At 40.7% G+C, this 17,390-nt stretch overlaps 1 protein-coding gene across 1 annotated transcript in view; it reads right to left on the reverse strand.

Moving 5' to 3' along the window:
- Positions 1-16,941, reverse strand: part of CRYBG1 (crystallin beta-gamma domain containing 1) — a 228,316-nt gene extending 211,375 nt beyond the window's left edge. The window contains exon 1 of the mRNA XM_074397654.1: positions 16,716-16,941. Within this exon, the coding sequence (XP_074253755.1) occupies positions 16,716-16,888 (173 nt within the window). The 5' untranslated portion in view covers positions 16,889-16,941. The remainder of the gene's footprint in view (positions 1-16,715) is intronic.
- Between the last annotated feature and the right edge of the window lie 449 nt (positions 16,942-17,390).

The raw sequence follows: 17,390 nt of genomic DNA on the forward strand, positions 1-17,390 counted from the left end.
TGTCTGTTTGAGACAGCAACCTGGTAGCAGCAGCTGAAGAAGAAATATGGGCATGTGTGTCTAGGTACAGGGATTCCCCACAGGCACTGGGTGGTGCAAGGCCGAGGTGACTGGGGAAGGGTACAGAGGGATGAACCCTGCACGGTGGCAGTGATGGGAGCCACAGAACCCCACACTTCCACCTTGCCACTTTGCACAGGGAAATGGATGGAATACCCCGTACCAGCTTCAGAACAGAATTTTGGAGCTGTTTCAGAAGTAAGTTGAGAAGTTGGAGAGGAATAGCTAGAAAGAAGATTAGGATGGACGAAAGGTAGGGGAAAGTGAATCCTGCCCTCTGTCTGCTCACCTCTGGGAAGACTACAGGAAGAGGGAAAAGAATGCTCAGGACTTCCAGAAAAGAAGGGGTGAGAGCTGTGCGAGGGATGAGCAGGGGTTGACAGGGCTCCCCGAGACCTGAGGTCTCTCACTCCTTACCACGCTATTACACGTGGCTTCGAGAGAGCCACTCAACAGCCTGGTTAGGGAACAGGGAGGTTGGTATCATCCCCATTTTATGGAAAAATATCCTGAAGCACAAAGAGTTTAGGTGATTTGCTCAAAAGCACCTAATCTGTAACTGAGAAGTCTAAAATTAAAACCCAAGTCCTCTCGTTTCTATACTAGCACATTTTTGTTTTTATCTTTTCTTTTCTGCCTCCAAAGGTCATTGGTAAATGATGGAAGTTTTGTATCTTGAATTATAAGTAAATCATACTTATTTATACCTGTGGTAGGATACATTAAGAGTATTCACATTTCTAAGAGCATGAAATATAATATGAATATCTGATCCCAAACAGACATTTAAAAATAGATTAAAGATAGATAAAATTTATTTAGATCTTGGACAGACTGCAAAGGAAAAAAATTATTTAAAAAAGAAAGAACAAAACCATTAGGACTTCTGAGTAACACATTGAGTCCTGGAATAAGCCTTAATATTCTCTCAGAGATTATCTCAGTGATAACCTGGTAATCACAGAAAACATTTACATTCTTACATTACATTTTTTGGGTTTAAAAGATTTAAAAGTATTAACAGCCCCTGGTAAGTCTGATGACTGCTTTGGCATTTGTTTTTAAAAGTTATGCCTCAGATTTAGAGCTGAAGCAAAATAGAATGAAGTTAACTTCTTGCTGCATGCTTTGTGCCTCCTTTAAGGAAGAAAACAGTTATTGTTCATATAAGGGAACATGCCAAAAACATGGTATCCATTCAGCTCACAAAACCCTGAGAGTACTTTCTACAAGGGAACAACATATGGATGAAGAGGGACGATCCAAGTGGAAATAGAGGACTATATACATGGATATGCAAACTGCCCAGAAACCAAGAGGAAAAGCAGATGAGAAGTAGTAATGAAAGCCCAGGATGAAAAGGGAAATGAAAGAGTTGAACTAATATTATCCACATAAAACAAGAGAACTGAAAACATTTGGCAGGGAAGGTACCCTCCTTGCGTTTTAAGTGCAGGTGTTCAATATGGTGCTTGCAAGAATTGATTGCTTTTTTAGAGAAAAGCAGAAAACAATTTGCTTATATCTCTGTAAGTATAATTTAATTTAGTCTATGCTATTTTTCACTAACACCAGCTCAGACCTGGTCCAATTTTGCTCCCTTATCCAATTCTGAACTGTCTTTTAACCTTCTGCAGTACAAAGCCCCAAACCTAAAATATAAAGAGCATACCACTTGGATTCATATGTCAGCCAGGTTCTCAGCAGAGAACCAATGGTACACACAAAGAGATAACTGAGAAGTGTTTACATTACTGACTAGTTACAAGATGTGGACAGGTAAGGGAAAACCAGTAAGGAATAGTAAGCGGACCAGGGCTCCAATGGCAGGAAGCCACTACTACTCCTAAGCATAAAGGCAAGGGGAGTGAGTACTGGAACTGGCAAGATCTGAGCTACAGAAGAGATTGACCCATCAGAAGCTGTGGCCCTCTACAAAGTAACAAAATCACTACCTAACTCCAGTCTGACCTCCCACTCCTGCACCTCCTCCAAAGCTTCTCGTTGGCAGAAACTAGTATAGAAGCCAGAGGACAAAGAGCTAGGTCCATGAGGTCCTTAAATATAGCCTCTGAGCACAGAGGAGGGTGGAGAGCGGGTCTGGAAGAACAGAATATCCAGAGACTGAGGTTCAAGATGTGGATAAAGGTTTCACACGAGGAGAATAAATAAGGAAATTATTTCACGTTTTAATGAAGTAGGGAGAGGCTTATGATACAAAGTTAAATGAAAAGCAAAACAAGATACAAAAGCTGTCCAAATTACTCCCTCTATTTCATCTTTACTGCTAAGTTACATGGAAATGTGTACCAAAAAGGAACATAATATTAATAGTGTTATTTATAGTGAGATTGTGAATTATTATAACTACAGTAGTCCTCTCTTATGTGTGGTTTCAGTCAATCACAGTCGATTGTGGTCCAAAAATGTTACAAACAGTAAGATATTTTGACAGAGAAAGAGAAATACCATATTCATGTAATTTTTATTATCATATATTGTTATAATTGTTCTTATTATATACTGTTGTTAATCTCTTCCTGTACCTAATCATAAATTTAGCTTTATCATAGGTCTGTATATGTAGGAAAAAGCATAGTATATAGAGATATAGTATGTATCAGCAGTTTCAGAAATCCGCTGGGGCTCTTGGCAGTATGTACACCCCCACAGGTGAAGGGGAATTACTCAATATGGTGAAGCCTCCAAAACAGCTAAGGCAAATGTATCAAAAAACAAAATTGGAGTCTCAATCATAAAAGAACAGTCACTTGAGATGCTCACCAATCTGACCACTTCCACAGAACTGGACAGGACATTTAAAAAGTGATGCTAACCAATTGAGCCTCTTTCAGGAAGATACAGTGGTACCTTTGGGCCTGGCATCCAACTCATTAGACAAACACAAGAATAAATGGGGCATATTTCCCTATACCTTCCATAGTTCACATCATATTTTATCTCCCACCTCCACTCCAACCCCCACCAACGCTCTTATTTATTTATTTATTTATTTAGAGATGGGGCCTCACTCTGTCTCCCAGGCCAGAGGGCAGTGGCTGAATCACAGCTCACTGTAGCTTTGAACTTCTGCGCTCAGGCAATCCTCCTGCCTCAGCCTTTTGAGTAGTTGAGACTACAGGCACATGCCACCACACCTGGCTAATTTCAAAAAATTTTTGTATAGAAACAGTCTCAAATTTTGGCCTCAAGGAATCCTACTGTCGCAGCCTCCCAGGGTGTTGAGATTACAGGCATGAGGCACCACTCCTGGCCACAATGCTTTTAAAACAAGGTATATACAGAGGTCTGTATCATTATCTTTAGAACTTTAATCATCAAAAAGGTTATGCCTCCCCTACCTCAACATGTCATTCAAAATAAAAACAATTCTAAACCCTACAACAAAACTTATTATCTGAAAAGAACACAGAACTTTCAGGCATATTTTAGATTTTTTTTCTCTCATTCCTGCTTTGCTGATGTTGTAAGTACATGTCTAATTTACCAAGTAGGTAATCTAGCACTGAGTACCTATCTCCGTCAAGTACTTAGTGCCAGAAAGTATGTGTGTGTATATATGGATGAATGTGTCTATGTATCTATACAAACATATCTATCTATCTATCTATCTATCTATCTATAATAAATAGAACCATCCGTTCAGAGAATTTACATACACTAACATCATCAAGTGTTCTCTGGAATCTCCTTAGTAGGAACAATGTTGAGAGCTCTCAAGAATTATAAATTCTTCATCCTCTGTGATGATTAAGTTCCTTTATCTCTCAGCCTGTCTTGAGCATATTTGTTTGTTTTTAGCAAGACAATGTCTTGCTCTGTTCCCTAGGCTGGAGTGCAGTGGCACAATCATAGCTCACTGCAGCCTCGAACTCTTGGCTTCAAGCAACACTCCCACCTCAGCCCCCCAAGTAGCTTGGACTACAGGTGCAGGCCACCCTGCCCAGTTAATTTTTGTATTTTATTGTAGAGACTCAATCTTCCTATGTTGCTCAGACTGGTCTCAAACTCCTGGCTTCAAGCGATCCTCCCTCCTTTGCCTCCCCCTGTGCTGGGATTACAGGTGTGAGCCACCGTGCCAGGCTATCTTATGCATATTTGAATATTTTCTCTTCTTTATTATAGTATAGCAACTTTTTAAGATCATTTAAATGGTGAATATTACAGCTTCTCTAAAAGATAGGGGAGTGAGACTCAATTTGCCAACCTTAGAACTTCAACTGGTTTGCCAGCCCGCACTCCAGGGCCTCATACACAGCAGGTGTCTACAACTGTTTGTTTAATAAGTGAATTACACTAGTGCAATTTCACTTACCTTCCTGAGAATGACAAACACAGGCACTGAAAACCATACATCAAGACCACTTTGGAGAGAAGTAACATCTGCTCAGTTACAGTCACACATAAAAGAAACAAACCTTCTGCTTCAATTACCATTATCACTGGATAATTGTTTTTAAAATTAGAGTAAGTCTATAATAAAAGTGTGGCTGAAGACAAAGTCACAAATTTCCAGTTGTACTTTGGGAAATGAACAGTATTAATGACTATAATCATTTATAGTCATTAATATTGTTCATTGCTTTAAGCTAACAATATATAATCTAAATATCAGAGCATATAAATTCCCAGTCTGGTAAATGGGAAAAGAAAGTCACTATTTTCTATGACCTATGGACATAGAAGTTAGTTCTGTGTATATAATAATATTCATAGAAACTAATGAAAATGCTTAAATATAATTTTAAAACTCTCTCATACGTAAAAATAAAAATAAAACTTAGTTTTGAGAGAAATTGGCACTAAAAACAACTTTACTATTTCTTATAAAGACAAAGATTATTTACAAGGTTTTCATAATCCTTTTACATCATACTCTCCAGATCTACATCTTTCACACCAACGGTATCGCCTACAAATTTGGTTTGGGTCACCAGCATTTTCTTTCCTCTTTTGAGGCTGCAACTAACCTTTATGCAGAATGAAAAATCCCAACATTTGCACCTTAGATGCCTTTACATACTCAGTGAATCATCCCAGTAGCAGGTACTAAGACTTAGTGGCTAGATTGGAAATCAGGTGCAACAGGTTTAGTTAACACTTCAGGAACTGAGTCACAGATTCTCCTTAGAATCATTTCAAGTCAGAGGTTCCAAGGAAAACAAGAATGCTCCATTAATTTTGTAAGGCATATGGATTCTTTGTTCCTGGATACCCTTCTGTATGATGGGACCGGGTAGGGTTCATGTAATCAAAAGGAGGAAATGCTTCTCTGCTCAAGGAGATAGCTCTGAGAGTAAATGTGTGCCTACATTTCTACAGGAAGCTTTATTCATTAGCTAGTTACCTTCCCTGTACACACACACACCCCCTACTAACTACTCATTCAATGAGCTTTAGTTTTTTCATGGTTTGGTGAAAATATTTTGAGGTTTGGAGTCAGAAAGAAGTATTTCAAATATTGCTCTCTCATGTATTAGCTAAAATACTTCTACTTCTTTCAGAGTCTTCTCAGTTATAAATATGAAGGTAGAAATACCTATTTGGCACAGCTACTATGAAGATTAAATGAGATATACTGACATGAAAGCAACTGTCACATAATAAGTATTCAGGAATTGTTCATGTCCCTTGTCCTATTTATACTTGACAAAAGTTCCTAATGTTTATTTAATTTATAGAAGAGATTGAGAATTATCTGGCCAAAAAGCAATTTTTTCTTGGTTCCCACATGCCACACCCATTTTTCTCAGTAAACATCCCCAAACCCAACTGTTGTTATTAGGTTGGTGCAAAATTAATTGCAGGTTTTGCCATTAAAATTAATGACAAAAGGCCAGGTGTGGTGGCTCACGCCTGCAATCCAACACTTTGGGAGGCTGAGGCAGGCAGATGACCTGAGGTCAGGAGTTTGAGAGCAGCCTGGCCAACAGGGCCAAATCCCGTCTCTACTAAAAATACAAAAATTAGCCAGGAGTGCTGGCACATGCCTGCAATTCCAGGTACTCGGGAGGCTGAGGTGGGAGGATCACCTGAGCCTGGGGAGTCAAGGCTGCAGTGCCTGAGCAACTGGAGTGAGACCTTACCTAAACACGAAAAAGTAATGACAAAAACCACAATTACGTTACGCTTACACTTTTGCTCTTCATTGATCAGCTATGGAGTGGCATTAAGATACAAATTGGTGCTCCTCTTTGTTTAATTTCTGCTGGCTTTGTAAATCAGTGGAATTGTAGCCAATATCTGCTTATACACATATTACTGGAATAGTAGCCAATATATGCTCATATACAGAAAGGCAACCAGAAATCCTGCAGTAAGTGAGAAAGCTGTTGCATAAATTCTGGAGGTGTGTCTCTGTAGGAAGAAACTACATGATGATGGAGACATGTCCTCCCTACATCTTCAAGAGTTATCAGCTGTTGTGACTGGTTGTTTCCTTATAGGCATGCAAAAAAAAAAAAGCTTTTAATAAAAGTGAAACAACAGGAAAGCATACAATTAATTGCCAGCAATACATCTACCTACCAAGACTTCTAGGTCCAAGTACGTGAACCCTTTTACAGGGCAAGATTATGACAATCACAATATGCAAATTAGTAAAGGTCAAAACTTTTGAGTAAATGCCAGACATTCAGTCCTACTTTGCTTTTATCCTGAAAGAAATCCAAAATCTAGTTTAGACTAGCTTGTTTAAACGTGTTTACTGATACACAGGAATACAAGTTCTCTTGTTTCCAACCCTAAGTATGTTCCAGTGAGAGACTCCTGATTATAATTCGGTCCACTGCAGACAAAATTGTTTTGGATAGCCAACACAAGAGAGAACAGTTTTGTAATCCCACCCTTGCAGTAACTACATTTTCTTGTTTTGCTGGTAATAACAACCACTTAGTTCATGGGAGCCAAACAGCGGGGAAGGAAGCCAACAGTGGGGATGGAAGCGAGGCAGTAGAGCCAAGAGTGGCTGGCAAGGCCTGGGTGAGCTTCCCTGCCCAGGCTTGAAAAGCGCCAGTTCTTAGGTTTGTAATGACACACATGATAAAAAGAAACACTGAATTTCAGTGTGAATGTCAACAGTTGCTTCAACTATCATACCTTTTCCTAATAGCAGATGCAAAATCAGTCAAGCTGTGCTTTCATGAGATATTTATGAATTCATTATTATGAAAATATTTAAATGACAAATTATGAATAAATTACATTATGTGTCACAGCACCAGCACTACTTCAAGCCTTCTAAAGGGAGTTCTTGCATAGGTACAATACCATACTGATAGGCTCTATCATTTTAAGTGACATTTTGTTGTTATAAAATATGGCTTGTACAAGCTTTACATTTTTAAAAAATCATGAATTGGATTATTTTCATTTGTGTTGGCTTTTTTTTTTTTTTTGGTAGTAGGTGAGGTACTAATTATAGTAGAAACCCGGAAATTATCCAGTACGTCAGTAACTAGACTATAGGTACCCGATGAATGACTAGTAACTCAATCTAGGGAACACATAGTCTCATCGTTGTTGATTTCTGAAACTAAGGGAAGATTTCCAGGGGAATAGTCATCAGGAAGTTAGATGAGTCAGTTGGGTTCCTGTCAAAGGTGGATACAGGCCAGGAGTAGAGGTATAGTATGCAATGCAAGAGAACCCAAAAGAACAGCTAAGAAAAAATCAGATAATCTGAGTTTTAGTCCTGCTTCCTCCATTTGCATTACCTTCTATGAACTTCAGTTTCCTTATCCTCAAAATGAGGGTATGGGCTTACCTCACAGAACCCTTATGAGCCTCAAGTGGGATAAAGTATCAGCAATGGTTTACAATCCTTGAAGTGTAAGGTCAACATAAGGTGGAACCTGTATTCATTGCCAGGGAATCCTCAAGAATAGGTCAGGAGGTAAAACCCATGGATTCAAGCAGCAGGGCTTCTAGAGGCCTAAAGTTAGAGCAGCCAGGAGCAGCTTTCTGCAGCAACCGGTAAAGCAGCTACTTGAGAAATTCTGCCATCCCTACTTAGCATGGGTAGCAACTAGAAGCCCCCCCCATCTACCACTACTCTTTGACCTTGCAGTCTACTGCCTGTGCCAGGGCAGAAGAAGGGGTATGAACTAGGCCCACCTCTTGGTAATGCCTTTTTTCTGACACAGCTTGGGCAGAAACCCCAAACTCTGAATCTAGACATGATACTTTCATTTATAACATACACTTTTGAATTTCTGTTTTAAATTATTTTTTCTTCTTAGATTTTAATGAACTTGCATTTCTATTAATTATTTTCTCTCCACTCCTTAACATAGAAATTGTCTAGAACCAAAACTTAATTTGATTTCCTGTATGTATTTTAATTTCTACTTATGAGATCTAGAGACTAAATGAACTCATGTAAGAATATAAAGAAAGCAGCATTAACCACAGTGATTAACTTGCAGTGATTAACCACAAGGACTCAAGACCACCAGTTGGGGAATCCCAGCCTCTTAAGAGCTCTGTGACTTTGGCCAAATGATCATACCCCTCTGTGCCTGATTTTTGCTCAATATGGGATTAATACTAGTACCTATCTCTGAGAAAAGTTATGAATTAACTGTAGTGGGTTAATATTTGTAAAGCACTTAGAACAGTGTCTGATATACAGCGCATGTTAAATAAACTGCATATCTTGATCAAATCTTGATGGAAAACAGTGTTTCCACAGAAATGGTCTGAAGTTATTATAAAGCACATGCTTCCTCTATTTTCTTATCTTATATGCAGCACATATTATTTTGACCATTGATCCTAATCATAAGATTAAAAAAACTAATCCAACTTGAGAATCTAAAGGCTATCATGAGCTTATGCTACTACTTATAAATAAATTTGAAAAAAATTAACATGTGTACTGTCCATGGTGATTTTATGTAACCGTTGGCCTAGCTCTTATTTGAGCTGTCGATACTACCTTTGGAATAACCCTAACTTCTAATGACTGACACTCAGGGTTGCTAGCTTGAAATGGCACAAACAATAATAAATACAACCGGCAGCCAACTTTCTTCCCCACAGTATCTTTTGCCAAGCTTAACACCAACTTACTTGTACTCATTTAATTGCCACTTATGGGAAGGTAACAAACAAAAGGCACTTGTTAATTGTGTTTCTTTCTGTGTGTGTTAGCTACAGGTGCAACCTTTACTTGCCTCTAATGTGCTGATGAGAGGGATCGGGGAACACTGCAAATGGATTCTGATTCTCTGCCTCATTTGTATTTCCTTGGGCCTCCTGGTACTTTGTCAAAATGCTTTCATGAGATATTTATGAATCCATCAATATTCTGAACATATTTCAATGGCAAGTCATGAATAAAATATATTATGTGTCACAGTACCAGCATTACTTCAAGCTCTGTCAAGGGAGTTCTTGCATAGATAACAATATATTGATAGGCTGTCATTTTAAGTGACATTTTGTTGATATAAATATGGTTTCTTCAAGCTTAAACATGTTTTTGAAAACATTAAGTTATATATATATTTTATTTTTTTAAGTAGTAGGTGAGGTACTAATTATGGCAGAAACTCTTAAGGTATTTCGTATCTCAGTAACCACACTATAGTGTATAATGTATACTGGCTGAATAATTAGCAACTCAATCTAGGGATCACACAGTCTCTATTCTCAGGGGTCATTGCTTCTCTTCCACTGAACAGGCCAATCCAGAGGATACACAGTGCTGTAAAGGCAGCACTAAGCAAGAGCTCACTCCCTAGAGGGAAGACTTCTCATACATTTCAATCTGTACAGGTATGTTGATGAGGCATTTGGGTTAGCCCAATACAGCTCTGTTTTAAGGGAAATGTAAATGAGCTAATGAGACTCATAAGCAATCGCCGGCTGTTCTTGCCAAACGCCTCACAAGCGTTAGACAGTCATATATCTTTTACTTGAAAACTCACTTTGGGACAAATTTTTCAAGGTAGACAAAAAAAGCACACCATTCAAGCTTCAAACGATCTTCTCATGTTGACCAGAAACAGATTGAATAATTAAATCACTTTTCTTCTGCATAGACATTCCTGAAACAGAACTGATCCCTTAGCTGAACTCAAACTTTAAGACAGTGGTGTGTGTGTGTGTGTGTGTGTGTGTGTGTGTGTGTGTGTGTGTGTGTATGAGAGAGGGAGAGTGAGAGAGAGAGAGAGACAGAAAGAGAGTGAGTGAGTGTGTATCTTTTTTAAGAGATGGGATCTCGATACATTGATCAGGTATTAGGAATTGCAAACTATTTCCCTACAATACAGTGTATACATTCACTACATTGTCTTAATTGTGGACAAATACTAAAGCAGCAACTCACTGTCTCAGCTTACAAAAAGATTTACTCGTTTATTATTATGATTATTTTAGAGACAAGTCTCACTCTGTCACCCAGGCTAGAGTGCAGTAGCATGATCATAACTTACTCCTGCCTCCAATTCCTGGGCTCAAGTGATCCTCCTGCTTCAGCCTCCCCAGTAGCTGGGACCACAGGGGTATGCCACCATACCTGGCTATTTTGTTTGTTTGCTTGTTTGTTTGTATAAGCAGTGTTTGACTTTATTGCCCAGGCTGTTTTGAACTCCTAGGCTCAAGCAATCCTCCTGTCTCAACATCCCAAAGTGCTGGGATTACAGGCATGAGCCACCATTCCTGACCTACAAATAAGATTTATAATCAAAAGCTATGCATTCTGACAAAACTATTAATGAAAAAGGGAGTAAATATACACTTGAAATTTCTTTTTTAAAAAAAGCTAAAGAAAAAAGAAGTAAACTCAAGTTTCAAAGGTCTTACTAAAGGTTCCCAAAAGGGTTTATGTCACTGCCACTTGATTACGGAGAGTAGATTATGACTGAAAGTGTGGAAATGAAGGGTGGATAAAGTAATACAATAACAGGGATAAGTAGCAAATGATTATCCTATGCTAAACATAGACTCCGAAGCCATGTTGGGAAAAACTCCTGTAATGTCAAGTATAAAGTTTAGCCTTTTCTTCCTCAGTGAGATGTATTAAGACTTTTAAGGCACTGAGTACATGAAGACCCTCCCTTTTAGAGACCAACACGAACATCCAAACGCTCAAAGGTACTTCAAAGCTTGACAGACCTGGTTACACCCTCTGGGCTTCTGAAGTTTTTGGCTCCATTCACAAAGTAACAATGTATGTATTAATGCTACTACCACTGTTACGAAGACAACAATAATTAAAACTATTGCTGCCACTATCACCCCTGCTAATGACTACCACCTTTCCTCTATCCAGCACTTGCTTGAGCCAAGCCCTGTGCTGGGTGCTTTACGTAAATAACATTCAATCCTTTTAGAGCTCTGTAAGAGAAGTGTAATTGCTCCATTTTACAGATGAAGAAACTGAGACTTGAAGAGGTTAAAAATATATCCCAATGGCAGAGGCAGATTTGAAATGAACTCTGCCCAACAGTAAAGCCTACCGTCCTTTGACTGTGGCATGCTTTCAGAGGTACTATTCTCTGAGCTTCTATTATCTGCCAGGCACTAGGCTAGTCATTTTTTCGAAACATATTTATGCACCAGGCACGGTGGCTCATGTCTGTAATCCCAGCACTTTGGGAGGCCGAGGTGGGTGGATCACGAGGTCAGGAGATCGAGACAATCCTGGCTAACATGGTAAAAACCTATCTCTACTAAAAATACAAAAATTAGCTGGGTGTGCTGGTGGGCGCCTATAGTTCCAGCTACTCCAGAGGCTGAGGCAAGAGAATCACTTGAACCTGAGAAGTAGAGGTTGCAGTGAGCTGAGACTGCACCACTGCACTCCAGCCTAGGCGACAGAGCGAGACTCCATCTCAAGAGCAACACCAACAACACGACAATAATTATATATATATTTGTAATTCTCAAAAACAATATTAAGAGGTAGGTCATAGCTCATAAAACAAAAGTTAGCAGGGTAAAATAACTTCCCAAGAAGCTCACAGCTAGTTAAGTGGCAGACTTACTTTCAAATTCCTGGTTTCTCACTGGTGAAATAAACCTAAAAATTAAAACTCTTTCCTTTAGTATAAGGAAAATAAGAGGGAAGACTCTGTACTAACCAGTTTAAATCTAACATTACATAAAACAAAAATAGACTTATCTGCCTATGTTCTTTAGGTTAGAAAACAATTAAACCTGTTTAGCGTTCTAAGCACCAAACCAGCCACAAAAGACTGGAAACTAGAATAAATTTTAGCTTATGAAGACTAACACTCTTCGGTTCCAGAATGCTTTCAAATAACATTTTAAATGATTGTTCTTTTTCTGGAAAAAAAAGAAAAAAGAAAAAGAAATCCTCCAAACAACAATAGTTTATCCTTACAACATTCTAGTGATATAAACAGGGAGTCCGTTGTTTTCTCTTTATAAAAGGGAAAAGTCCACTGAGCACAGAAAAACTAAGGGATTGTCTATAGTTCTGAAACTTGAGCCTGAGGGCCTTCACTCAGAGGTAGATCTCTGCCTGCCCAATGAGGATGCTCTGCCCTTGACACTGGCTATACTTTTCTTCCAGCTGAATCAAGGCAGGCTGATTTTCACAGGATTATGAGGCCCATCCACCACTTGAATTTGACTCTCCTGCAGAGCATTAATGCCTGTTTCTAGATGTGGGGTTCAATTCAGTTCAATGTTAATATTTTTTAATTCACTCCTTTTAAAATATATACATAGTTTCTTAAACAAAGAACTCAATGGAAATAATTCACTGCTTTTGATCTTTAGCTAAGAAACCACTTCTAATCAAAATAACCAAAAGTGTAGACAGGTGTGGTGGCTCACACCTGTAATCCTAACACTTTGGGAGGCCAAGGTGGAGGATTGCCTGAGCCTAGAAGTTGGATACCAGCCTGAGCAACACAGCAAGACCCTGTCTCTATTTTTGTTTATTTTTTTAATATTTAAAAGAACAGAAATAACACAAAGTGGTTTGAATAGAGAAAATAAAAAGAAAGTACCACTTTCATTACATGACAGAAAACCACAAAATTACTACTCAAAAGGAGGGATAGGCAAGATACTAGTAAGAAAAAGAGAAACAACTCCTATTGGTTGAGGACTCACTATGTGCCAGCCACTGTTCTGAGCACTTGAAATGCATTAACTCATTTATTTTTATAACAACTCTTGGCCGGGCGCGGTGGCTCACGCCTGTAATCCCAGCACTTTGGGAGGCCGAGGCAGGCAAATCACAAGGTCAAGAGATCGAGACCATCCTGGCCAACATGGTGAAACCCCATCTCTACTAAAAATACAAAAATTAGCTGGGCATGGTGGCGTGTACCTGTAGTCCCAGCTATTTGAGAGGCTGAAACAGGAGAATTGCTTGAACCTGGGAAGCAGAGGTTGCAGTGAGCCTAGATCATGCCACTGAACTCCAGCCTGGTGCCTGTTGACAGAGCAAGACTCTGTCTCAAAAAAAGACAAACTATCTTATTATTCCCATTTTCTGAATGAGAAAATTGTGGCACAAAAATGTTAGTAACTTTCCTAGGATGATAGGATTAGGTGTCATGGTAAGTATTAATAGAAGAACAAGAATTTAAATCCAAATAGAAAATCCACATTCTGAACACATTATTTACAGGACAGAGTATAATTTAAAACGTGGTAAGTGACAGTGCCACTCGTGGCTGCTCAGGTAAGCCTGGCCACAGCTTACCATGCTCTTCCCACCATACCACTAGACCCTCTAATGACAAGAGAATTACGGACTAGACAGGGGATGGGGCTGACTCAGAAGGGCAGCAACTCTATCTTTGTGAAAAATAACATCATATGACCATGTTTACCAACACCAACCTGAAACAAACTTTAACAGTAAATTTTAGGAAGAGAAGTAGCCATATCGAAATAATTTTATGTAAAGAAATAATTAATTAGAATGTCTACACCAAAAGCCACAAATATTTTCAGAATACAAAAATCTGACTTTAATAAACTTTAAATCATCTTTGGACTGGAAAGCTATTCTTTTCTTACTTTCCTTTTTTTTAAGACTGAGTTTCGCTCTTATTGCCCAGGCTGGTGCAATGGTGCAATCTCGGCTTCTTGCAACCTCCATCTCCTGGGTTCAAGGGATTCTCCTGCCTCAGACTCCTGAGTAGCTGGGATTACAAGCATGCACCACCATGCCCAGCTAATTTTTTGGTGTTTTTAGTAGAGACGGGATTTCACTATGTTGGCCAGGCTGCTATCAAACTCCTGGCCTCAGATGATTCAGCCCCACAAAGTGCAGGGATTGCAGGTTATGAGCTGCCACATTTGGCTGGACTGGTAAGCTTTTCTAGGAAAAGACTCTCTTCCTAGAATTGGTTTTTCCCCTATCTAAACCTATTTTTACCATTTCTTGCATTAGACTTCTGCTTTGATGATGATGACAACAATGACGATGATACTTTTCCATTTACTGAGTTTCTACTTTGTGCTCAGAAACATATTAAGGTTTTTGCACTTAATAACAAACTTGCATTTAATATTCATGACAACCCTAAAAAGTCAGCATCATATTGTCTCCATACTACAGATGAGGAAATTGAGACTTTAAGAGGTGAAATATCTTGCCCAAGGTCACAAAGCTAGCAGATAAATTCATTTTTGTCTGACCTAAACACCCATGATATTAATCAAATAAGCAATTATGGGTGGCTACCTGACTGTCCCCTCCTTATTTAGAGACAAAAACCACAGTGAGTGCTGTACATTCCAGCCAAGTTCCATCACTTCCAAGTCCAGGACAGAAATGAATGGATACACTCAGGTGGCTTAAGAGAGCCACACTGGCCAAAGACTAGCTAGCAATGTAAGGGTGCTTTCGCTGCTCTCTTTAAACTAGAAAGAAGTACCCTGTCTTAAAAGTAAATAAAATATTTATAAAGATGATCTTACTAGAAAAACATCCCAAAAATAGACCAGTATGCTTAGTTTTCAGAACATTTATTAACACAAAGTTCATCAGGGTTCTGAAGGAAAAAATGAAGTACTTCAAGACCGCACTAAAATACCAAAAACTCAAGGAGAGAAGCAAATCTCCTATTTACAATTTTAGACTAAAACGTATTTACATTTGAATAATTTCCCAAAGTTGTGTATTATTATGTTTTGATAGACAGGAAATGATGAGACTAGATCTTAAAAGGAAAACCACTATGGAAGTGTTTAAAATATTTACTGCGGTAATAGGAAAGGAACTTCGATATTGTGTACAATATTAAGTTATGTATTTTGTTAGAAATAATAATCTATAATTAGGCACAGTAAATGTTTGAGTAGGTAATATATTCTACTACAGCTGATTACCAATGTGGATTATAAAATAGGAGAAAAAATAAAATGCCTTCTCTCTTAGCTTTCTACCCTTAACCCCTCACACCTGGACCTCCCGGTTCCAACACCTTGCGCTTCTCAGGAAGTCCAACGCTGTTCTAAATGCTGATGATGTGCACAGTGCAGCCTCTGCCTGGAACTCGTTGCTCCTCCCCTTTCTGCCTAAGCCACTTCACCTATCTTCCTCCAGGAAGCCTTCCTGATCCCCTCCTCTGTGCAGGCATCTATAGTTGCACTTATTCCACTGTTCACTTTCTGGTATCCACAAGAGACTAAGAATTATTCGATGATTGAGAATTCTTACTGTTGCTCATTGTTTTTCATATTGCAGCACTTGGCATTTAGCCAGGGTACTCAGTACAACTTTTACTAAATGAATGAAAATAAATAATAAAATTGAGTTTTTTAGAAAAGGAAAAATCTGTCTAAAATGCAAATCTTGCACTATTTTCTGGCCTTCGTTGTACATAGGGTGTGTTTTAAAAACACATATAGAAGGATTTACTGGACATTGTCAACTGTCCAACACTATAAATATTTCGCACCTCTGAGCCATGTAAATACACTGTTACTTCAAGTTGATTATTATTAAACGAGTGCATAAACTCTGATGGCATAGTTGAATAATTATGCACGTAGAAAAATACCGCTTCAAAACCAGGATAAAAATTAAAAAGCACAATGGTAATTACAGTTTGGATTAACTAGGTGCTCCCTAGCTTGGCCGCTAGCTCCAATGGGGAGAAGCCATTTATCCTTTGGTCTCAGTTCCTCCACCCATGAAACGGGGGTAAGTACTCCTGCCACTTCCTCCTCCCTTCGTATCTTGCGAGGAGAATGAAGGTATAACAACTGTAAGAGCACAAATCTTACAGATTTTCACAATAAAGAGCTTGGCAATAAAGGCACTAGCTCAAAAGCAGCGCCTAACCCCGAGGCAGAGTTTCCATGATCACTTACGACGGTAACAACCCTCAGTCTCCGCCGCCCTGGTTAGCAGGCTGATGGGGGAGACCCCTGCATGAAGGCTTCGCAGTCACACTAAAAGCCACACGGATGGGCACAAGTCCCTCTCGCCGGTGCTTGGTCTGAGCCAAAAGCCGCAAGACACCTGGTCACCCCCAGCGGCCACGACTGCTCCCCTCCGGACCCGGGTACCCTCCTGCGGGGTGAAACGGACCCCGGGGCTTTCCCCTCCTCCAAGTGGGGTCAGGGGCCCAAGGGCCAGCGCAGCGGGAGGAGGGGGAGGTGGGACTGGAGGGTTCGCGCGAGGAGCTCACCTGGCCTCGCCGGCGGGCGCCGGCAACGGGTGCGGAACGAACACCCCACAGTCAGGCGGCGCCGGCTGCTGCTTCTTTTTGGAGCGCCAGAGATGGAAGCTGGTGTGCTTCTTGGGGGGCCTGCACGGGCCGGGCTCCCCGGGGTCGCCCTGGGCTGGCGGGGACAGCGGCATCGTCTTCTCTTCCTCCCGCTCCGACTGCTGGGACGCCGACCGCTCAGCCTCCCGCGCCCCGTGGAAGAACACACCTGGGCGCCAGCGCGCGCGCCTTTCTTTCCCAGCGCGCCGTGGGACCCCGCCCCCTCGCCGCGGTTGCGGGGGACGGCAGCGGGTGGCAGAACAGGCGCCCAGCGCAGCGCGAGCAGCTCGGCAGCCCGAGCTCTCGGGGAGGAGGCGGGGCCGGGCCGCGGGAGAGCGCCCCCGCGCGGCGCGGGCGGCCAGGGACGCGAGCCCAGGTGAGGCGCGCGGGCCGGGAGCCCCAGGTGAGGCAAACACGCCCCGGGTCCCCATCCCGGGGCCGCACGGGGGCCGCGGGACAGCGACACCTACTGGATTCCTTGGGTTCCGCATCTCGCGACACCATACCAGGCTCTGAGCTGGGACCCAGGGGCTTCGACAGAGCCTGGGGTGCAGCGGCCATTGTCGCCTGAGGGGTTGTTGGCCGCTCTTGGCCTGT

The sequence above is a fragment of the Saimiri boliviensis genome, chromosome 4, assembly GCF_048565385.1.
Source record: "Saimiri boliviensis isolate mSaiBol1 chromosome 4, mSaiBol1.pri, whole genome shotgun sequence".
Lineage (NCBI taxonomy): Eukaryota > Metazoa > Chordata > Mammalia > Primates > Cebidae > Saimiri > Saimiri boliviensis.